Source organism: Lissotriton vulgaris, chromosome 1_1 (genome assembly GCF_964263255.1).
Source record: "Lissotriton vulgaris chromosome 1_1, aLisVul1.2, whole genome shotgun sequence".
Lineage (NCBI taxonomy): Eukaryota > Metazoa > Chordata > Amphibia > Caudata > Salamandridae > Lissotriton > Lissotriton vulgaris.
In genome coordinates this window covers 1,103,376,722-1,103,401,687 of record NC_141685.1, presented here as the reverse complement: position 1 = coordinate 1,103,401,687, position 24,966 = coordinate 1,103,376,722, and the positions used below count along the sequence as shown (strand labels likewise).

General features: G+C 45.5%; 1 protein-coding gene across 2 annotated transcripts in view; it reads left to right on the top strand.

Annotated features, from left to right (window-relative positions):
* LOC147748681 (A.superbus venom factor 1-like) overlaps positions 1-24,966 on the top strand; it is a 1,130,076-nt gene that overhangs the window by 403,667 nt on the left and 701,443 nt on the right. For both annotated transcript variants that reach the window (XM_086963555.1, XM_086963554.1), the window contains exons 15-16: positions 15,699-15,828; positions 16,029-16,100. In XM_086963555.1, the coding sequence (XP_086819681.1) occupies positions 15,699-15,828; positions 16,029-16,100 (202 nt within the window). The remainder of the gene's footprint in view (positions 1-15,698; positions 15,829-16,028; positions 16,101-24,966) is intronic.

Genomic DNA, 24,966 nt, shown 5'->3' with positions numbered 1-24,966 from the left:
ACCCGTATTCCCCAGCCACGTGAATCATGTCACCTGCTTTGAATACGTCCGCGGCACGCCTCACGTATGAGTGGCCCACGACCCACACCTCCTTTTTCACAGCCGGTGATGTCTGACCGCTGGCCCCCCGGTGTCGGGTCGACTGCACAGTCCGCCCCGCCTCGTAGGCTTGCGCAACTGAAAACCAAACAAAAACAAGAAGCGTGAGTACATCATTACAGCTTCACAACATGTGCAACCGCACATACCTCTTATAACAGTTTGAGGACCAACGCCCCACACGTTTTACTTGTTCAACATTCAGACCCCTTGCTGTAGCCTCTGTAGCAGCCCCTATCCGAAAGGAATGGGTCCCAAACTCGCCGGGGTTCAAGCCCGCGGCCGAAATCGACATCGCAAGCACCCGCTGAAACTGAAACCTCGTCAGTGGGGTGGCGTCAGCGTGTCTTAACAAGGTCCCCCCCCATGATGCCACCCTTTGCGTTAAATATTCCTCTACGCATACCACAGGGCACATGGAAGACCCGGGAATCCTTTGTATGATTATGCAGTCCCCAATTGCACCCTGATCGGTCTTGGACCTGACAAACGAGACCGTCATTGTCTCCCCCCTGACCTGAACGTGCTCTCGGCACAGTCCCCCCATGGTATCCTGCTTGTTCTTTGCCACTAGTTCGCTTACCCGCATAGCCCCATGGAATGCTAGCACAAAAGCGGCTCGGAATAACACTGTTTCATACTGGGATGAACACGTTGCAGGAAGTACAGATAACAACAGAGCCAACCTATCCAGACCTATCGGGCGCCTTTCATCTACTCTGCGACCCTCAAGGCGTTGCCACCCACGTAGCGCTTTTTGCACAACGAAAGACGCTGTCGGGTCCTGGATCCCATGAGCCCTTGCCATAAAGGAAATGGCGGCCCGATGCCTCTGGGCCGTAGCCACTGATTTGCCTGCCTGATGTAAAGACAGCAGAAATTTTACTACTAGCTCTTCCTGGCCCCAAAGCTCTCCCCTAGCAGCCCCCAAAAAGGCCCAATAGGATCGGAACGCCCCTTCATATGCCTTCCTCGTCCTGGGTGCTAAACTCTCTCCCACGAGGTTCTGTAGTTCGGGGCACCGAGAGACCAGAGAGCTTCGGGAAAGGGTGCCGCCACCGGGTCCGCTGTGGGCAGAAAACCCCAAAAGGCCTGCATACGAAAACGAGAAAGCGCATCAGCCGCTTGGTTCATTACCCCCGGCACATGTCTTGCCTTAAATAGCACGTTCAATTGCATACACAATAACACAATTTTTTTGAGCAATCTCAGAATCCATTTGCATCGTGCTGCCTGGCTATTGATACACTCAACCACGGTCATGTTATCAGACCAAAACACCACAGAGTGATCTCTGAATCCCTCAGGCCAAGTTTTCAGGGCCACCAGAATGGGAAAAAGTTCAAGAAAGGCAATGTTACTTGTCAGCCCACACTCATGCCACCATAACGGCCATTTTTGAGCCGACCATTGTGTGCCGAATATGGCACCAAAACCAATGCTCCCAGCCGAATCTGTCCACAGCCCCAGCTCCTCGGAGGACACCGCCGGTTTATTCCAGACGATTCGACCATTGAACTCCGCCAGAAATGCCAACCAAATGCGCATGTCCTGGCGAACCTCTGCCGATAGCCTCGTGCGATGATGACCCTCCTTCAGGCCGACCATGGCCTGAGCGATCGAGCGGGAAAAGGGGCGGGCCATCGGCATTACTCTCAGGGCAAAATTCAGCTGGCCCACCAATTGTTGTAATTGATGCAGTTTGACCTTAGACTCATTAATACACGTTTCCAGGGATGCCCTGAATCTCAACACCTTTTCTCTTGGTAATCAACCTTCCTCTGAGTCGAGCTCGATCCCCAGGAACTCGAGGCAAGTCGAGGGACCCACAGTCTTACCTGGTGCCAATGGCACACCAAAATGCTTCATTAAGACACAAAATTCATTCAAAGCCTGTCCACATTCTGGATCCCCGGCTGCCCCCAGAAACAAAAAGTCATCGAGATAATGCATAACATGTTGAAAACCCGTCCTCTTTGTGAAGACCCATTGCAGAAAACAACTGAACTTTTCAAAATAGGCACAAGATATAGAGCATCCCATTGGCATACATCTATCCATGTAATAGTGACCCTGAAACATGAAACCAAGGAGACGCTGATCGTCTGGGTGTACCGGGAGCAACCGGAACGCTGACTCGATATCAGATTTTGCCATCAGCGCACCGGGCCCTAGGCGATTCAACATGGCAACGGCCTCATCGAAAGATGCGTACCGCACCGAACACACTTCCGGGTCTATCGCATCATTCACGGACAGACCACGTGGGGCTGATAAATTATGTATCAGCCGAAACTCACCCGGGTCCTTCTTGGGGACCACCCCCAAAGGGGAACAAACAAAGTTAGCACATGGTGGCACATCGAATGGACCGGCGACTCGACCTCGAGTAACCTCCTTCCCAATCTTTTCCTGTACCACGGTCGTATGTTGCAAGACCGACAGTTGGTTCTTACATTTTGCTACACCCTGAAAATCCCCCACTGGGATGCGGAAACCATATGAAAACCCGTTCCGCAACACCCCAGCGGAAGCATGATCCGGGTATTCGTTGAGCCAAGGAATCATTGCCATGGAATCAATCGGAGTAGGTAAAGGCGCCCCTCGGACCATTTCAGACCTGTTTGGCGCTTCCCCTACCACCGTTATCACCCGTTTTGGCTCTGCACATGGACTCAGGATGGGATGGCTGCCCACACCCTCCACATTCGTGTCTAAACTTGCATGACCCCTGGGGCCTCGTACATTTACCCCTGTTAAAATTCCAACAAATCCCCCTTTTACCTGCGTTGCCGTTCGGCTTCGAGTGATAGTCGTTACCTGTACCCGATCGAAAGGGTGTCCCAGCATATTGGCGGGAGGATTCACCCCCGCTACTCCCTACCAATGGTACCTTCAACATACCTGTACTCTCCATTTTTGACCATGAAACAGAGTCGTAACAATCCCAAGTCAAGTTTTTGTCGTGTTCTTTCGCTTTTCTAAAAATATTATCGTAACAGAACCACTGATTGCCCCCATATGATCCATAATACTCCATGATCCGTGACTGATAAATAGGCAATTCGGTCAGTAACTCGGGCCTACGTTCGCCCATGATGGAGGTAAATATTCCCCATGCCCTGCCCCAAGTGCCAATGTTTTCGTCAACCTTAAAGGCGGCCATTTTTGCGCGCCAAACACTCGGATGCATGAGCTCCTTTTGGCTCTTAACATGCTCCATCTCATAATGGTTGGTAAGCAAAGAGAAAATGTTTACATATTCATCTGCCCACATCTTTTCCTTAATTGCCAGAGGAACATGCTGACCCACCTTTTCCCTTCGTGAAGGTGCAGACCCCTCCCTCGCAATCGGCAATGGCCGCTTACCTGAACCAGAAGCTGCATCTGCCGCTGGACCTGATCCTGTTGCTTTTTCCGCCGCCGGAGACAGCGGGGTAACTGGCGATGGTGCCTTCACCGCCTCCCTAGTTTCACGCAGTTGTTTCATTAACACCCGTGCGTCGTCAGCCGTGGCGCCCTCGCTATCTTTCCCCAACCATGCTGCCAATTGTGCTGCTAACTCAGGAGGCATATCCTCCCCGGACACAGGAGTGACCACCACGGGAATCGGATTCCCCTCCCTCGGCACTGGAGTTGGCTCTTCAAGTGGGGTATCGGGAACCGGGGTCCCCCCCCCAGATGCCCCCCTTCTGGACCTCTTGCCTTTCCCTCCGGGAGCTGCTCCCGACAAAGGTCGTTTCGGTCCCCCTTCCCCGTCTTTAGCCGCCATCTGCTTCTTCAGATCGGTTACTTCTTTCAGGAGCATCTGATCGGTAGTAACTCGCTTTCCGACTTTCTTGGGCATTCTCAGACAGAGTATCTGTAAGACAAAAAAGAAAGATTACCACGCTCAAAATTGGCTCTTCGTTCCGTCTCGAGCTCACGTGCAGCGAGGAGGTGCAGCTTCAGAGCACAGGAACAAGAGGATGCTTTCTTGGCTTGTTGCTCCTTTTATCCGTCTTCAGGGCGGGCGTAAACCCGCCCCTGCCTGCCCGAAGGGCGTGGCCGGCCGCGTCAGTGTCTAGGCCAGCCCACTCCAGGGCGGGAAAAAGCGTGCCCCGGCTACGCCGCTTCGGGCATACCAGCCGAGACTCGCCTCCCGCCCAAGATGGCTTCCCGGGGGGATCGTGGTACTCCGCCATACGTTCGGGGGGACCGAATGGTCGCCCCTTTCCATTCTGAATGAATCCAGAGGTGAGAATCACTAAGAGTATCTTTTGGTTTTATACTCTATTCGCTTCAATGGTTGTTCTGGATGAATCTTGGTTCAACGACCATCTATCGGAGTCTTTTGCAGGGACTCTGGTAATGCGTGGAAATAGATCTGTATACTCTTAAAAAATGGCGGTAAGGAAGAAATTAAATGCTCTCCTTGTGTCACACACCCGTGCAGGTAATCGTGGTGTGATAACGTGATCGTCAACAAATGTACGATCTGTTGGGTTTCTCAGAGTTCAAGTCGCGGGGGATCTCAGCCGTCACTCTGTCACTTCATTCAGAACTACCACTGAAGCCAACAGAGTTTAAAACCAAAGGATACTCTTAGCGATTTTCGCCTCTGGGGAGTTACAATATTAATTTCTATTGTCCTGATGATGGTCTCAGCGAATTGCCCATAAGAGACCGAAACGTCGACCCTCAGCTTTATCCGAAGATTAATTTTTTACATCTGTATTCTGGATAAGCTTCCCACGGGCTATACAGAGAGTTTGATTAATTTTCTGACACTTGTCCTGTATTCCTGTGTTGCACATTTGGTTTATTGTATTTTTCCCTGCAAGATTCAAATTTGATAAAATCTACTTTTTTGCTTATACACATGTCTATTGGTTATTGTTTATATGTTAATTATTGTCTGAATGTGAAGTGTTGTCATGTTTTTTGAGATCTATGTTCTTTGATTAGTTTCACTCAAATTAATTTTATTCAGGACAATTAAATTACCTGTATTGAATCATCTGACACAATCAAATTTAATCTTTTAAAACAAACTCCTTTGGAGGCTACCCTACCCATTCTATTATTTCTCACCCAGCTCCCAAAGGTTTACTGGGTTGCTCACTTTATTCATTATATCGGTAGGATCGAGACACAAGAGGTGGCAAAAACAAAGGGGGAAATGACCAAAAGGGGGCAGGGTAGACCCCCTCTGACCCCCTAGGTTTGATGTGGGGTCCATAAAAGGGCCCCACGGGGCAAAACATTTTTATTTATTTTTTCCGATTTTTGCGGGGGGAGCGCCCGGTATGCGCACCGGGGAGCGGACCGGGGAGCGTACCATGAGGAAAAAAGAATGACAGAATTTTTTAAAAATGAAGCCTTTTTTTACAAATTGGAGGTAGTTCTAAAAAGAACTGTTTTTTTTATTCTTTTTGTTGTTTTATATTTTGTTTATGTTTTTTTGAACATTTTTTACTTTTTTTGGCTTTTCTGAACAGTTTTATATTTTTTTGTATTTTTTATGGGGAGAAACAAAAAACAGGGAATTGAAAATGGCTCAAATGGAGCACAAAAAAACCCAGGAAAAATTATGGTTTCCTCGGGCATTTGTGGTGATCCATAGCAACAGTGATTAGTGTAATGCTTTTTTCACCATAACTAATGGTTTTGTTACAATAAATACAAACAATTTTGTATCCCCCAAACTTTGTTTGTATATTTGGAATCACCTCACTTGCCTCTGGACCCGATGGAGTGGGTTCTTTAGTTGTAGAGGTTCTGGATGATGATTTGGGTAGGTTACTGCAGATTTCCCTCACCTTTGCTGCAGAATAGTTATTAGGGTGTAAACGCTGCATGTGTCGTATTATTGTCCCAAAGGAATATTTTTTTGCAGGGTTCCCCCTGGATAGCACAGCTTTACAGATGAGACAAGTCACCTTTGCAGCGTTTACTTTTTTGAAACCCCTTGGGATTTTGAAAAACTCCCATATGAAGTGCTCTCTTGGTTTGTATGGGGGATTGTCTTCATGCAGGAACTGCCTTGTCCCTTCCTCCTCTTCCTCCCCCTCCTCCTCTTCTTCTTGACCACCAATGTGATCTTCTGGTGGTCCTTGTGGTGGTGGTGGTGGTGGTGGTGGGGCAGATGCTCCAGCTGCTGATAGTACTGTAGCCATATCTGTTAGAAAAAAGCAGGTCTTCCTCACTCAAAGAACAAAGTGAGAATGAGGAAAAAAGGTTGGGGCTTTCATCATTTGGAAAACAAAACTGTTCTGAACCAATGAAAAGTTGATGTCACTGACCATGTCATGAGTGATGTAATATGTGACGTCATCAGCAGTGCATTGCAGGCGCGCAAGTTATAGTGAGTCCAACTAACTATAACGTTGGAATTTCAATGGTTTTATGCGAGTACAATTTCCAGCTAACTATAACTGGTGTGAAACCTATGGTTTTTTCAGTGAATATATATATATATATAGAACCAAGGTTCCCCGGTTTCCCAGGAAAAATGGGCCGCACTCGTTCCTCGGTTGGTAATCCAATTTTATTTACTCATTTCTCCCTGGGCATTAATAGTTCTGGTATCAAGACAGACGCTGGAAATTACCCGACGCGTTTCGGCATTGCAAATGCCTTGTTCACGGTAATGAGTAACAATACATCTTGTCCTTTTACTCTTTTGCTACACACAAATGAATTTACCGAATTTCCTGCTACATGCCCCTGTCTGACGGCATTCTGGGACATGTAGTGCAAATCCAAACATTCTAATTTTTGCCCACCTTGCTTTTTCGGGGAACTTGGCTTAGACATATATTGAATTAATTCTATTGACATGTGAAATATTATTACCATTCATGATTATACCTTACAGTTACCAAATATTGTCACATACTCTCCGTGTCAATATATGATTGTCCCGGGCTTTTACATATCTGTCTACCTGTTAGTTTTTTCGTTACATATTAGAATTTCAAAAGCTTTTTATTCTTGATTCCCTATAATCTATTAGTCCTGACAGGATTCATCCTTGAATTCCCACTGATGTGCTGGTATGATCTGAGTTCACAGTACCCGTTTTTGAATGTTATAACTTTATTGTTCATAAGTGAATGTACAGTTCTTCCAATTGGTTCAATCCAAAGGGGGTCATACTCCTCATGTTGATAATATAACGTGATTCTTTCTGACGGACGGTTTTCTCTCTGTCTCCTCCTCTTAAATTTTGATGGATCATTTCTACTCTGTAGAATTTTAAACTCATCCAGTCACTTTTATGTGCTGCTTCCATATGCCTAGCAATCGCATTGTTTTTGTCTTTGTTCTTGGTTGCACGTACATGCTCTAATATTCTTTTCTTCAGTTCACATGTCGTGCTCCCAACATATTTTAGAGCACATGGGCACTCTACAATGTAAACAACATATTTGATTTTGCATGTGATCAGTTCACGGATTTTCCAGCATTTTTAGTTTGCCATCTCAATTTCCTGCATTGGTCTAGCTATTTGACAAACTTTGCAATTAAAACATTTCACAAAACCCTGTTTTTTGGAGCCAGTTTTTCTTCTGAGTTTGCGTTCCAAAGTGGCTGTGCATTAGTTGGTCTTTTAAATTCTGGGCTATACGATATGTTACTATCGGGTTGTTTTCCACTATTTTTGACAAGGTATTATCCAATTTCAGAATCTTCCAGTTTTTGCATAGTATGGGCATTATCGCTTTTGATTCTTGTGAATAGTCCATAATTAGTCTGATTTGTCCTTCAGACTGTGGTTCTGCTTTTTGTTTGGATGTATCTTTGTTCTCTAAACAATCTTCTTGCGTTTTTTCTTCTGCTCTCAATAGGCTTTTCTTTATAACTTTGTTGTTATAATTTCTGTGTTGGAATCTTCTTGCAGCAGCTTTGCTGGGTTTATCCCATTCTGTTGATTCACTGCAGATTCTTCGAATTCGGAGGAACTCTCCATTTGGTATGCTGGTTTTTAAGGATGGTAGGTGGAAGCTTGAAGGAAGAAGTGTTGCATTTGTTGCCGTGCTCTTTAGGTGGATTGTGGTTTGTAGTTTTTTGTCCTTTATGTAGACTTCCGTATCCAGGAATGTGATCCTTTGGTTGCTTAGTTCATAAGTGAATTTCAGATTTTTTAAACTCTCATTGAGGATCTCAAAGTATTCTTGAAATTCCATTCTGGTCCCATTCCATATGATTAACAAGTCATCGATGAATCTGGTCCAGCTTATTATTTTCTCCACATATTTTTGATGTTGATTGTTCCACGCTACTTCCTGCTCCCACCATCCTATTAGGAGACAAGCGTAATTTGGACTAAAGGAAAAACCCATAGCAGTCCAACTTTTTTGACGGTATAATTCCTCTCCGAACATGAATATGTTCTCTGTCAGACACATCCTCATCATTTCATTCAACATTTCATTGTGTTCTTTTAAATGAATGCTGTGTTCACCTAAGAAATAATTGTTTGCTTTCATACTTGCGTCATTTTCAATTGTCGTATAAAGTGAGATCACATCCATAGTAATCATTTGATATGATTCCTTCCACTTTATCTGTTTTAATTTTCTCAGGATATGGCTTGTGTCCTTTATGTAGGAGCTTAATTTCTCCACAAAGGGTCTTAAAAAATAGTCTATGTAGTTTGCTACTGGTTCCAATAGTGAACCTCTTGCTGACAAAATTGGACGTCCTGGTGGATTATCGATCCTCTTATGTATTTTTGGGAGGAAGTATATGGTGGCCAGTACTGGGTGGTCCACTGTTAAATATATGGCTTCCTCTTCATCGAGCAAATTAGATCTTTTCCATTGTAGTATCTTATGATCCAGCTCACTTTTGATGCGTGCCATCGGATTTGTTTGCAGTTGTTCATAGTAGCAGGTATTCTTCAATTGTCTATGGGCTTCCATAACATAAGCTTCCTTCCCCCAAATGACGATATTACCGCCTTTGTCCGCGGTTTTGATTTTGATTTCTTTATCCTCCATCAGTTTTTTTAGGGCGTCCCTTTCACTTCTTGTTAGATTGTCTTTGTGATTTGTATGGTTCAAATCATATAAATCCTGGATGATAGCTTCCTGAAAGAGATCAACCTTATTGCCCGGTAATAATTGAGGATAAAATTTTGATTTGGAGTGTTTATCGCTTATACCTGCCCCCATTTGTGGGCACGCTTCATTAAGTGATACTTCCTCATTTTCCAATGCGTTCAAATTTAATAGAGTAACATATGCCTCAGCTTCTTTTGCTTTCAATGTTGATTCCGTCATTCTAATTATGGTTTCTTTTCTTCCTTTGTATTTATTTTCAGCAAAGAATTTCGCCAATTTTAATTTTCTCACGTATAGATATATATCTATACGGGTTTGCACTAAATCCATGTTTTGAGTTGGACAAAAATTGATGCCCTTTTTCAATAGTGAAATTTCCGCTTCAGACATTGAAATGTTTTAATTGCAAAGTTTGTCAAATAGCTAGACCAATGCAGGAAATTGAGATGGCAAACAAAAAATGCTGGAAAATACGTGAACTGATCACATGCAAAAGCAAATATGTTGTTTTCATTGTAGAGTGCCCACACTCTAACATATGTCAGGAGCACGACATGTGAACTGAAGAAAAGAATATTAGAGCATGTACATGCAACCAAGAACAAAGACAAAAACAATGCGATTGCTAGGCATATGGAAGCAGCACATAAAAGTGACTGGATGAGTTTAAAATTCTACAAAGTAGAAATGATCCATCAAAATGTAAGAGGAGGAGACAGAGAGAAAACCCTCCGTCAGAAAGAATCATGTTACATTTTCAACATGAGGAGTATGACCCCCTTTGGATTGAACCAATCGTAAGAACTGTACATTCGCTTATGAACAATAAAGTTATAACATTCAAAAACAGGTACTGTGAACTCAGATCATACCAGCACATCAGTGGGAATTCAAGGATGAATCCTGTCAGGACTAATAGATTATAGGGAATAAAGAATAAAAAGCTTTAAAATTCTAATATGTAACGAAAAAACTGACAGGTAGACCGATATGTAAAAGCCCGGGACTATCATATATTGACACGGAGAGTATGTAACAATATTTGGTAACTGTAAGGTATAATCATGAATGGTAATAATATTTCACATGTCAATAGAATTAATTCAATATATGTCTAAGCCAAGTTCCCCGAAAAAGCAAGAAGGGCAAAAATTTGAATGTTTGGATTTGCACTACATGTCCCAGAATGCCATCAGACAGGGGCATGTAGCAGGAAATTAGGTACATTCATTTGTGTGTAGCAAAAGAGTAAAAGGACAAGATGTATTGTTACTCATTACCGTGAACAAGGCATTTGCAATGCCGAAACGCGTCGGGTAATTTCCAGCGTCTGTCTTGATACCAGAACTATTAATGCCCACAGAGAAATGAGTAAATAAAATTGTATTACCAATCGAGGAACGAGTGAGGCCCATTTTCCTGGGAAACCGGGGAACCTTGGTTCTATTGTTAGCGGCTTGGCTTTCAGCCGCAGGAGTTAGTTACGCACCCCACGAGAGCGCCGCACAAGCCGGGAAAAGAAAGGCCAATGTGTTTGGATATATATATATATATATATATATTTATATATATATATATATATTTATAAAATCATATTGACATAGCAATCAGAAAAGCTAATGCTTTGTCCCGTAGCATTGCACTGACCCATAAGAAAGCACAGAGTGCCCCAAAATCCGATGGTATTCAACCAGTTAGACTTATCTGGACCTACAATAGTCAACATGCGGCACTGAGAAAAATAATTAATCATCACTGGAATCTAATTAAATTAGATCCAGTAATTGGAGAATATATGCCCAACAAACCAATTATCACCTTCCGAAAAGCATACTCGTTACAGGATGCTTTAGTTAAATCCAGTCCGGAGGTGATTCCACCTAAAAATTGGTTAGCAGCGAGCAGAGGCTTCAGAAAGTGCTCTAGCTGCAAGGCATGCTCGCAAGGACTCAACAAAACCGAGTTCCTAACAGCATTCTCTACAGTGCCACGCAAGATCAGCAAAAAGTTGACATGCAAGACGGAGTATGTGGTTTATGTGCTGGAGTGCCCATGTGGTCTGCAATATATTGGTAGTACCAAATTGCAGGTCCACAAAAGGGTACTCCAGCACATTAGGGCCATTAATACCAACGATGCCACATACCCGGTTGCAAGGCATTTCAAGGAGCACCACAACAATGATAGTGGACTCCTTAGATATTATGCCATAGACTCTGTGGGTCCCCTTAGGAGAGGTGGGAATAGAGAAGGGAATCTAAGGGCACTTGAGACCAGGTATATCCTGGAAATGGACAGCAAAACTCCTAATGGTCTCAACTCTACGGAGGATTTTTATACGTGCCTATAGGAGCTCCGGATTGCCATCATTTCAGTGTATTCCATCTCCCCGCATGTCCATTGGCATTTGGTCTAACAGACAATCATGCTTACCATTGATTACATGTTACTGGTGGCTAATACAACTGTATATGAAACAAACAACTAAGTTAAATAGTCAACCTTGAGCAGTAACATATTCATTTGCTAGTTCCTGTCAGAAGTTGCATCAGGCTGCATGTAAATAACAATTTCAGCAATTATTGTTTTTAATCACTTCTGTTTCAAAGTGCATTCGTATATTACAGTACAATGGTGTTAGGAGGAGTCATGGCAAGTACATAGAATTGACATTGTTCAATCCCTCAAAATATGCGATTTTTAATTGGTATTTTTTGGTCAAAATATAATGTAGGTGAGGAAAAGACCATAGAAGCCTATGTATCCGATCAATCGACTATCAAATTACATATGTAAATATTGCTATTAAGGCATATGATATGGTTATTTGTAATAGTTGTAAATATATGAAATGCTTTGTATGTATTTTATAATGACTTAAGATAAATTTGTATTTAAACAGTTATTAATGAAATAGGCAACACATGAATGGTCTGGTGTCCCTACACTAATCGCAACACGTTGTCAATAACCGAAATTTGGACACTCCCCCAAAATTTACCCAACCAATCAAAATGTACTATTTTGAATGCACGAGCACTTTAAATTCACGCAACTCTCTCGGTGCGCCATGTGACCAAGGCCTCTGTGTAGGCCGAAACGTTATGCTGCCGTGGTGTACTGAGAAATAAAAGAACTCACTTGCACTCTGGGTCTCCCGTTCTCTTCTTCCTGTTGATGGCTCCGGATGGTGGGCGTCGCTGAGAGGGTACGAGTGTGAATATATATATATATATATATATATATATATATATATATACACACACAGGCCAAAATGCTAGTACAGACATAAAGTCAATTAAAACAATGGTAGTCAGAGGTCATCACGTGAAGTAGTATAGCCTCTGGATATCTAATTGCGTGGTCCAATACCACCAGTATAAACCTATGCCCTAAGGCAGTAGGTGGGTCTAGGGGCCCAGCTATATCGAACCCTACCCTCTCAAAGGGAGTTCCCACCACTGGAAGTGGTATGAGGGGAGTCTTTGCCTGGTACCTATCTTGCAACTGTCCTGACAAGTAACACAGGAGCGACAACACTCCTTTACCTTTTCTGACAAATGAGGCTAATAAATGAGATTGACCAACCTGTCCTAGGTTTTAAGCTGTCCCAGATGTCCAGCTAAGGGGATGTTATTGGTTAGGTTAAGGAGGAACTTGCTGTACTGTTGGGGGACCACCACTCTCCAGGTTGTCCCTGGTTTGGCGGTCGCTTGATTCCCAGTACAGGATTCCCTCCTCCCAGTATACTTTAGGGTATGCTAACATCGCAGTCCTCTTGTCTAGCAGCCAATTGTCTCAGGCCTTAAAGAGTGGGACAGCACTTCTGTCACCTGCTCAAGTTCACTCTGGAGGGCCCCGCTGCTCCTTGAAGTTGTGCCGGGTCAGACCAGTCCTTCAGGGCAGTTCCCTCCTCTTCAGAGACCAAGCCTATCCCCTGAGGGTGGGGCTCCTTTTGGCTCTGTGGACTTTTGGAAGTGGTCTTCCGAGGCTTACCCCTCTCCTCATGTTGCTATGGACTTTGTCCACTGTTTCAGGATTCACAGTCCCTTGACACTCCTTTAAGGCCTTTTATGCTATGGTGGAGACACACACCGACTTAGGAGACCCAGCGTGGCGCCTGAGTGCTTCTCTCCACCTCTGCCCAGGAAGAAGCTTCAAGGACGTTGTCCAATATACACTCCACTGGGATGGCAGAGGACACAGCTACTTTCTTTGGGCCTGTAACCCCTCCCCACTCAAAGTCTACCACATCTATGGGATGTGACTTTGTTACATTGTCATTGTTCACTATCTCATGCAATTCTTTATGTAGAATCTGGCTTGAGGAAACCAGCTTGGCCATCACCATGGTTATGCTGACACCTATATCCCTTAATGTCTAAACTTGTACCTCATTGATTCTTGGCCACTGCCCACACTTTACCATAATGGCAGCCAGTGGGCCAAGGGTTCAATTTCCTAACAACCCAGGAAAACGAATTGTAACCCCTGAACCCACACCTTGGGATAGTCCAGGCACCCTAATGTGTACCCACTGATCAGCTGTAATCCCAAGCTCTTTAGAGCTAGATAACTTGGAATCTAACATATGCTGGAACAGTTAGTTTGACTACTCCGGTACGATTTGGGCAACCAATTCCGACATGACGGAAGTCTAGGGGGTCAGAGCGGATACTTTGGACAGTTACCTGGCAACCAGAGCATTTTTAAGGCCTTCAAAGGTTACAAGACAACCACCATAGGAATCAATGGAGTGGTCATGATGCTGAGGACACAGTTGAAAAATTATCAAAGGATGATCCAGTTGAAGTGCGGTCAACTGGTGGTCCTGTGGTTGTCCCTAGGTCCTCGGGTGATGAAAGGTGAAACTGGCCACAGGCTACAAAGTCCCATGAAAACTTTTATGTTGCAGGAGCAGCCCTCTCAACTGTGCAGCCTTTCTTTGTGTGGGTTGAGTGCAGCAGGGCAGACCTTCTTCGGTCATTCCTTTAAGTTATTATTTATCCCAGGAAAGTGCCTCAAAAGGAGTTTGCGGTCCCTAGTCAATGGGCTACAGAGTCCCCTCCTACCTAGTGATGAAGTTTCTGTGATGCGTTCTATCTGGCCATCCCAGAGTGCCACATTCTTCCCCCTTTCAAGATGGCACAACCTTTCCTTGGTTGTGAGGAGCTTGTTCGCCAACCTCAGGAATGTGGCTATCAGAGGGCCACATGCCCACGCTAAAACCTGTTTGGGGGCAAGGTTTCCCTCCTCAACCCTATCTCTACTTGTTTGCAGGAAGAAAAGGCATCCTGCTCAGGGGTGTCAGTGTAGCTTCTCTCCTTTCATCTTTGAAGCCTGCCGTTTTGCTAATATCCCTGAGTGCCCATCCTGGGGGAGAAGGTGGCTACTCTCTCTGCATCAACTGTCATTGGTCCTGGGAGTCATTCAAATGTCTCCCCAGCCAGGGTTGGGGTGCCAACCAGTAAACCCTGATACTGACTTTATTCACAGCAAAACAACAATCTGGATGGTTTGCTGCTAAGACATATAAATATACATGTCTAACTTAACAACATACAGCTCCCTGCCATAGGATTCAATAGGCCTTCCTTAGGGGAGAGTTACATATATTATTAAGGGACATGGTGGTTTTTGCCATTGGTAGTAATGGTAAAGTCGAAATAGAAGTGTGCACACTGACCTTCCAGTCTGCAGATGCAGGCTGGGAGCCATGTTGTCCTTTGTCACTCTTTTGGTGGCACAACCAGTGCTGCAGCCCTATGGTGGCACTCTGCCTTACATGCCCTGGGTACAATATACTAGGGACTTATAAGTAAGGGAGTCCTTGCCAATTGGGTGTAGCCATTTTGACATATATTTGTTTAAATGTTAGAACACTGGCACTGAGTTCTGGTTAGCAGACCTCAGTGCACTCTTAGAATCGAAAAACCAGCAGCATCAGTCCAGAAAATGGGGTGGGGGGACATGAAAAACAGAAGCATTTCCTACATATCTTGAGTAGGTCCTAAAAATCTATGCATGGTCTTCCATAGAGAGAAAGTTCAAATTCTAGACACTTTAGCTTAAACTGCCAGCTAAATATTCCGGTGATCCATCTGAATTAGGGGATGGAGGCAAGGTACACGTTGCACTAAATATTGTATGATCCATTTGAATTTTTGAATGTAGACAAGGCTCACGTTGGACTAAACATTCTAGTGTTCTATTAGAATTAGTAGGTAGAAACAAGGTTCAGGAGGGAGGGCTTAATGCTAGAACAGGAGCAGAGTTTCTATTGACACCGTAAAGAGAGGTCTTTCTGGAATGGCATGCCAGACTACAGAGGTTGCTTTGTAATTCGAACATTCATAGCCATGATGAAGATCCAGAAGTCAGAGAGGACAGAATCAAAGTTTCCACTTGCCCAGCTAAAAGCTTTTCACACATATTCCACTCTCTGTGATAAAATCAGCAGTTTGACTTAGAAAAATGAACTTCGTTTTGGGTAGAAATAAACAGAACAATTTGTTGAGAAATTAATACCTTTTCCATTGTCTTTTTCAGGTGTGGGGCTTTGTGGAAAAGAATGACATTGGATGCACTCCTGGGGGTGGTGCCAACAATGTGGGGGTCTTTTATGATGCTGGACTGGCTCTTGAAACAAGTTTTAAGACCACTACTCCACTTCGAACAGGTATCTAATTCCTCTGATCGAACAACAAAAGGAATCTGCCTCCTTTTATAAAAAGATCAACATATACACCACAACAAGATCAGTACTAACACTATTACTTCAACAAACAAATATTCATTGTATGATGATCGCTTCAATGCAGAAAATACATTTATTTGGTGAAAACATACTCATTGGGCTCATTTTTTCTCCTTCTTCAGAACTCAAATGCCCTCAGACAGGAAACCGACATCGCCGCTCTGTTCAGCTGATAGATCCAAAAGCAGGCAAAGGTTGGTATCACTTTTGAAAAATGTAGCAGGATTAATTGAGAGCCATATAAATCACTCAATAAATGTTTGCAAACTCTTGTGTCCATGATATGCACATTTTCAAGGCATTTCTACTACTTGTAGGTTTCTATTTTGCTGTTGAACGGACATCCACATCTACCTTCAGGACCCTTATATTTTCTAGAATTTTTAACCATCCTTACCTAGGCAACTCTAACCTGCTGGTTGCTACACTTCTGCAGAGTAATTTGGCATGGGCATACCTCATGTATTCTAACCTGCCACTACCAGCACGTGTCTGGTCTAAAAACAAACCAATGGCAGCCTATAACCATCACCCGCCAGTCAAGTCAAGTCAGATGATTTATATAGCGTGCTACATACCCAGAGGGTCTCAAGGCGCTTGAAGAAGGGTGGGGAATTACTTGTCGAATATCCAAGTTTTAAGTTGCTTTCTGAATGCTAGGTGGTTCTGAGTGAGGCGAAGGTGAGTGGGAAGTGAGTTCCAGGTTTTAGCTGCCAGGTAGGAGAAGGATCTACCTACCATGGTGGTTTTGTTGATGCGAGGTACAGTAGCAAGGGCTTGGTTGGAGGATCGTAGCTGGCGGGAGGGGGTGTAGAAGGAAAGTCGTGTGTTGAGGCATTCGGGTCCAAGTTCGTAAAGTGCTTTGTGTGCGTGGGTTAGGAGGCGGAAAGTAATCCTCTTATTAACGGGGAGCCAGTGGAGGTTTTTCAGGTGATCAGAGATGTGGTCTTTACGCGGGATGTCTAGTATGAGTCTGGCTGAAGCGTTCTGGATGCATTGGAGTTTTTTCTGGAGTTTTACGGTGGTACCGGCGTATAGGGTGTTTCCGTAGTCCAGGCGGCTCGTGACCAGTACGTGGGTGACCGTTTTTCTAGTTTCGGTGGGGATCCAGCGAAATGTTTTTTTGAGCATGCGAAGAATATTGAAGCAAGATGATGAAACGGCGCTGACTTGTCAGTTCATAGAGAGTGAGGAGTCCAGGATGACGCCTAGGTTCCGTGCGTGGTCTGTCGGGATGGGTGCTTTTCCAAGGGCCTCTGGCCATCAAGAGTCATCCCAGGCGGAGGGGGAGGTTCCTAGGATAAGGACTTATGTTTTGTCTGAGTTCGGTTTTAGACGGCTGTGCTTCATCCACTCGGCTGCTTCTTTCATTCCTTCATGTAGGTTGGTTTTGGCAGTGTTAGGGTATTTGGTGAGTGATAGGATCAGTTGAGTGTCATCAGGGTAGGAGATGATGTTGAGGTTGTGTTGGCGTGCGATGGCCGCGAGGGGGCTCATGTATACGTTGAAGAGGGTGGGGCTGAGTGAAAATCCTTGTGGTACGCCGCAGATGACTTCAGTGGCTTCTGACTTGAATGGTGGGAGGTGGACTCTTTGGGTTCTTCCGGTGAGGAACGAGGTGATCCATTCCAGTGCTTTTCCTTGGATTCCGATGTTTCTGAGGCGCTGTAATAGGGTGCTATGACAGACTGTGTCGAAGGCTGCGGAGAGGTCGAGGAGGATGAGGGCGACTGTGTCTCCATTGTCCAGTAGAGTTCGAATGTCGTCTGTTGCTGCGATGAGGGCGGTCTCAGTGCTGTGTTTGGCTCGGAAGCCGGACTGTGAGGAGTCGAGGGATTTGTTGGTTTCGAGGAAGGCGGCGAGCTGGTTGTTGACAGCTTTCTCGATGACTTTGGCCGGGAATGGAAGGAGCGAGATGGGGCGGTAATTTTTGAGTTCGGTGGGGTCAGCTGTGGGTTTTTTCAGAAGGGCGCTGAGTTCGGCGTGTTTCCAGCTTTCCAGGAAGGTGGCGGAGTTGAGGGAGCAGTTGATGACGTCTCGGAGGTGTGGTGCTATGATGGAGTCTGCTTTGTTGAAGATGTGGTGAGGGCATGGGTCGGTGGGGGATCCTGAGTGGATGGAGTTCATCAGGCGGATGGTGTCCTCAGTGGAGATTGGGTTCCAGTCATTAAGGATGTTCAAGGGGGGTGAAAGTCCTGCAGAGAGTTGGGTGGGTTGGTCTCCGGGTCGGTTGTCGAAGCTGTTGTGGATGTCTGCGATTTTGTTGTGGAAGAATGAAGCTAGGGATTTGCAGAGGGCTTGAGAGGGGGTGATGTCGTTGGAGTTGGCTGAGGGGTTGGTAAATTCTTTGATGATGTTGAATAATTCCTTGCTGCTGTGGGCGTTGTTATCTAGACGGTCTTTTAATGCGGCTTTCTTGGCAGACCAGATTAGTTGGTGGTGTATGCGGGTGGCGTTTTTGAAGGCGTCCCTGGTGCTGGTGTTTGGGTCTTTTTTCCAGGCCTTCTCGAGGGAGCGACAGAGTTTCTTAGATTTCTTAAGATCATCGTTGAACCAGGAGGCGTTTTTGCTGCCTAGTTTGATTTGATGTTTTTTCAACGGTGCTAGGGTGTTGGCGCTGTTGGATAGCCATTGGGTGAGGTTAATGGCTGCTTGGTCGGGGTTAGAGGAGTGGGCAGGGGGGTTTTGAAGAAGCGATGAGGAGATCTGGTTGATGGTGATTTTGTTCCAGTTTCTTCGCAGAGTAGGTTGAGGATGGTTGTGCCAGTCACAACCTTTACATAATTTAAGCTGCCAGTGAGCACCTGTGGACTGTGTAACATGCAGTAATATGTAGGGCTGCTCTTTATTGCAGTAGGATGAGCAGCACTGAATGGCACCATGCATTGTACAAGAGTGCGTGGCCATTCGAGTTGTTTTATCTGCTGCTCGAGTAGAAAATCTACTTGAACAGCAGCAAATCTACTCGAACAGCAGCCCTCTCACAATGACTGCTTGTGATCGCCGGCATCAGAAAATCATGCTAGAGGATGCCAATTCTCGCTATCCAGCTCACATTTTCTGGAAATTTGTGAGAAAAACATTCCGCCCGCCCCTAGTAATATGTTGTGCTCTTTCTAACATTCCTATAACTGGCCTTGCTGCTAATGGGCCAGTCAATCATGCCATGCTTGCCATAGGTCTAACTTGCCACTGGCTTGTACTGAGTTCATTCGCTAGTGACAGTACATTCCTAGTCTAAATTGCCCATATTAGCTGCTACCCAGTGTAACCTATAGTGGCAACCCTTTACTGGTCTAACTTGCTAGGTAGTACCAACCCCAGACCAACTTGCAATGGCTGCCAATCTTCAATCTTAGCATGGAGTGAGCCCGTCCTCTTTCTAACCTGCATTGATAACCCAAACATATTATTATCGCCAGCAGCAAATCTACTCGAAAAGCAGCCCCCTCACAACAACTGCTTGCGATAGCCGGCATCAGAAAATCATGCTAGAGGATGCCAATTCTCGCTATCCAGCTCACATTTTCTGGAACTTCGTGAGATAAACATTCTGCCCACCCCTATTAATATGTTTTGCTCTTTCTAACATTCCTATAACTGGCCTTGCTGCTAATTAGCCAGTCGAACATGGCATACTTGCCATAGGTCTAACTTGCCAGTGGCTTGTAATGAGTTCATTCGCTAGTGACAGTACATTCCTAGTCTAAATTGCCCATGCTAGCTGCTACCCAGTGTAACCTATAGTGGCAACCCTTTACTGGTTTAACTTGCTAGGTAGCGCCAACCCCACACCAACTTGCAATGGCTGCCAATCTTCAAGCTTAGCATGGAGTGAGCCCATTCTCTTTCTAACCTGCATTGATAACCCAAACATATTATAATCGCCAGCAGCAAATCTACTCAAAAAGCAGCCCCTTCACGACTGCTTGCGATAACCGGCGTCAGAAAATCATGCTAGAGTATGCCAATTCTCGCTATCCAGCTCACATTTTTTGGAACTTCGCAAGATAAACATTCTGCCCACCCCTATTAATATGTTGTGCTCCTTCTAACATTCCTATAACTGGCCTTGCTGCTAATTGGCCAGTCGAACATGGCATACTTGCCATAGGTCTAACTTGCCAGTGGCTTGTACTGAGTTCATTTGCTAGTGACAGTACATTCCTAGTCTAAATTGCTCATGCTACATGCTACCCAGTGTGACCTGCAGTGGCAACCCTTTACTGGTTTAACTTGCTAGTTAGCGCCAACCCCAGACCAACTTGCAATGGTTGCCAATCTTCAATCTTAGCATGGAGTAAGCCTGTCCTCTTTCTTTTTTTTTGTTGTTGATTGAAGTCTTTTTTTATTTTTCAAAAGGAGAACCAGAGGAGATGTCCCGTATACACAGCATGTCGCCTTCAACCCTGTGAAGGGCTGGTCGCATAAATTTAAATGAATATGCAGAGCGTAGGTAGTTGGTATCCGTTCGGATGTTACACAGCAAGTCGCCTACAACCCATGATGGGCTGGCCGCTTAGTACGAAAAGCACTGCTTAGAAGCTCAATTATGAGGAGCCTTTTATCAACAAGAACAAGGGAACCCAAAATCAACGTGAATAGGAAAAAGGAGGTGAACATGAAGAAATAGATAGGGAGATGTTAGATAACAGGAAAGCTTAAAGAGGAGAGGAAGAAAGAGAAGGAAAGGGGGCTGATACTGAGGGGTTGGGGGCAATTATAGAGATGCAGGGAGAAAAAGCCGAAGTGGTTATCAGGTTCAGGAGTTGTGACCAGAGACAATAGGGAAGAGGGAAGGGGGGGCAGGGTGGATGATCAAAGGTGTAGAATAGCCAGGTCGCCCTTCGGTGCGCGCAGTGATTGTTGAAAGATGGGGCCAGATGGGTTATGCAGATAATCTGTCAGGGTCAGGAGGGTACACAGCATCTTCAAAGAGGCGTAGGGCCCGACTCAAATGCTCCATTTTACAAAGACAGGTGACCAGTGGCTGCCATAATTTGGTGAAATGGGTGTCGCAAGACTGTAAGCATGTGGTAAGTAATTCCATAGTCACAGTATGCCACAATCGCGTGAACCAGATATTAATTGGAGGGGTCTCTGCTTTTTTCCAGTACAAGGCAATGAGCTGTTTAGCAGCGCCTAGCATGTGGAGGGCACTATGTCAATCGCTGTGGGTAAGTGCTTGCAGATTATCAAGTTTAAGGCCTAGGAGTACTGTGACTGGAGTTTCAGGCAGGGGGAAGCCAAGCACCATTTTGATATAACTGAGAACCTCTTTCCAATATAGGGTCAAAAGCGGACAGGCCCACCATATATGAATAAAATCACCCGGAAAGCTCGAGCATCTCCAGCACAAAGGAGAGGAGGTGGGGAACATCTTGTGCAGCAGAAGGGGGGTTTAGTACCAGTGCGTATTAATTTTATATCCAGTTACCCATTGATAGATGCTGCGATAGATTTTCGGGATATCCCGCCACAGGCGGTTCCATTGAGCAGGGGCAATTTCAAAAGAGGCGGTTAAGTGGCATTGGCGCTGATATGGATGGTCCACAAGCGGGGGATGTTGTAAAACATGATAAGTCCGGGAGATGAGTGCCTTAGAGTCATCAAAGGAGCGTACAAAGCATTCAAAAGGGGTGAACACTCGAGTGGCGGCCTGTGTTAAGGAAGACGTGTATATACAATGACAGTGCTGTATGTATTGTAGTCTGGCTTCCTCTGAGAGTTGGAACTCTTCCTTGCAGTGATCAAAGGTTTTAAATGTATCACCTAGGAACAGATCCTGAATCGTTCTGCACCAGTCAGAGAACACCTGTGGGTCAACAGCCGGTGGGAAGTGCGAGTTTCCAGTGATGAGGTGTGGGGGGACGGAAAAGTAGTGCGTCCCTTGGAGACTGCCACTTTGTCCCAGATGTCCAGTACTGTCCTGCTGGGTAGGACAATGTAGGCACTACGGGAACGTGAGGTCCGGGATAGCCAGGGGAGGTCCCAAATTGTTCTGCCAGTCACCGTCCTGTCCATATGGAACCAGACCTTTTCTCTCTCCCGCGCCATCCACTCAGAGATGAAGCGAAGGAGAGAGGCCCAGTAGTAGTCCAGCAAGTTGGGACATGCAAGCCCACCCCTGTCTCGATAAAGCATAAGAATTTTGTTGGAGAATCACGGTCTACGTCCACCCCAGATGAACTTAGTGATGTTGAGTTGGAGACTTTAGATCTGATGTTGCAGGATAGGAGTGGAGAGACATTGAAATATGTATAACATTTTGGGAAGCACTGACATTTTGCATTCAGGCGGCCCAGCCAGGAGAGGGTGAAAGGCTTCCAAACTCGTAGATCTTACAAAACCACCCTCCTGCAGTCATGCCAGTGTATTTGGGACCATCTGGAAAGTGAGGGAGTCAATTGGAGTCCCAGGTATGGAATGGAGCTAGAAGCCCACCAGTAAGGAACGAGGGACTGAAGTGTAGGGATCTCCTCCCTCGGGATCGTAACGTTCAGTGCCCAAGGTTTCTCGTGGTTAATTTTCACGCCAGATGCCAATTCAAAGGACCGTAGCAAAGAGAGGAGTGTCGGAAGAGAGGTGTGCGGGAGGGAAAGCATGAGAATTAGGTCATCCGTGAAGAGAGTTACTTTGTGTTGTTGGCCTCCGAGGGGTATGCTATGAATGTCAGGGGTTTGTTGGATCATTACAGCCAGAGGTTCTACCACTAGGGTGAACAACAGGAGAGAAAGGGGGCATCCCTGCCGCATGCCTCTATGTATGGCAATGGGATTCGTGAGTTGACCATTAATCCGCACCCAAGCCTGCGAGGAAAGATAGGGGGCCATGATCCGGGTATCATTAACGGGCCCAGCCCAATTTTGTGTAGGACAGCCCAGAGGAAGGTCCAGTCCACTCGGTCAAATGATTTCTCCGCGTAGAGCGATAGTAAACATGCAGGTATATTCCAATGATGGGCCTTCCCTACGAGGTGTGCAATACAATGCAATTGTCCGTGCCCTGGCAATGTGGGATGAAGCCAACCTAGTCAGGTTCAATAAGGCCGGGTAGGTGGGGATCAAGAAACGTAGGCAATATTTTAGTATGAATTTTAAGATCCGTGTTCAAGAGAGCTATGGGGCGAAATGATAAACAGAGAGTGGGGTCCTTGCCCGGTTTGAGGATGAGGGCGATTTCCGCCAGCCCCATAGAGGGGAATGGCCCAGCAGTGTCAGTAAAAGAGTTAAAAAGACGCAATAAGTGTGCCTGGAGCTGTGGCGAAAACAGGCGATAGAAGGACAGGGGAAGGCCATCCGGGCCCGGAGATTTTCTGAGGAGGAGGTCTTTCAGAGCACTTGCAAGCTTCTCTCGGGTAAGTCGTTCCTCCAGCTGTTGAGCGTGAAATTGATTAATCGGTGTCCAGGTGGATTTGTTCAGAAGAGCTTATACCCGGTCCAAAGGCGGTGTGGCTTCGGCATAGACCGACGACTAATATGTATTGAAGGTGTCACCTTTAGCTGCCTCAGTAGTAGCCTTCGTGCCACCGCCATTCTTGACATTGGCTATGGGCACTTTGGTAGCTCGTGCCCGCAGGCGCCTAGCCAGGACTGTACCCACCTTGTACCCGCCTTCAAAATAGTATTGCTTTAGTGCTAGAAGGGCCTGTTCAGCTTTATTAGTTCGAAGGGTGCGCAATTTGCCTCGGAGAGTTGCCAGGCATCTTTTATGGTTAAGTGAGGGGCGCTACTGGTCCTGTCTCTCAAGGGCCTTGAAATCTCTATAGGGGTTGGTTTCCAGGAAGCACGCTTCTCGTGCCTGTGCAATCGCAAGAGACGTGATATGGCCATGGATCGTGGCCTTAGATGCGTCCCACACGACAGGGAAGGGGGTTTTGGGATGTCATTAGTTTCAATATAAGACCCAAAGGCTTGTGCGAAAATTAGTGGCAGAGAGGTGTTTGAGGAGTACAGGGAGCCTGATCCCTCAGAAGGATTTCGATATGGGCATGATCTGAGACAGAAATATCGGACATGGAGGCCGACAGCGACTCTCCGACCAAGGCTTGAGAAATAAAAATGTGGTGGCTACGCGAATATGAGCAGTGCACATGTGAGTAATAAGAATAATCGCGTGCGTCGGGAGAATGATAGTGCCAAGAGTCTAGTAAGTCAAGGTCCGATAGCTGTCTCTTCAGGGCCGAGGACATATCCCCTGCCCCGTGAAATGAGGCGTCACTGCGATCCATTGCAGCATCCAACACCATGATGAAATCGCCCCTATGATCAGTGAAGGGTCCGCCTTTGGTACATGATCCCTCAGGAGTGCCCAGAGGTAGGAATCCTGCTCCTGATTAGGTGCATAGATATTGCACAGAGTAAGAGAGTGGTGTCTGATCTTGACCCCCACCTTAACAAAGCGACCATCTTGGTTGCAAACTACTTTGGATTCCCCCTGTTGGATGCCAGGTCTACAAAGTATCACCATTCCAGCTGTTTTAGAAGGGGAGCTAGCCCAGAACTGAAGAGGCTAGCGAGGGTGGGCCATGCGAGGAACATCAATCTTCATCAGGTGGGTCTCCTGTAAAAGGACGATGTCCGGGTTTTGTTGCAGGAGGTAGCACCATATCTGGTGTCGTTTGTTAGGGAAATTGAGTCCCTTAACGTTAAGGGACAGGATTTTCAGGTAGGCGATAATAGCCATGGTTGATTTAGGGTCTTGGGCAACCTGTTACACCATAGTAAGGGGCGGGGCGTTGCAATACGAATGAAGTATTTTTCAAAACAACAAGTGGTCCTGAGCATACGAGAGATAGGGAGAACAATGGATATATATAGATCACAATGGAGCTCTATATAGTTCAAAATTCCTTGACCAGCCGGACAAGGAATATTTATTGGTTCAATTGATTTGTAATATCAAAAATACAAACAAATAACCCAAGAAATAAGGGTTACATTGGGGCACAGTCCTGTGCCTTAAAGGGAGGAAAAGGTGGGAAAGTAAAGGTAAGTGGAGAAAATTTATCAGGCAGACAGTGTGAGCTTGCAGGTCACTGGTTTAAGTTATACATTTAGC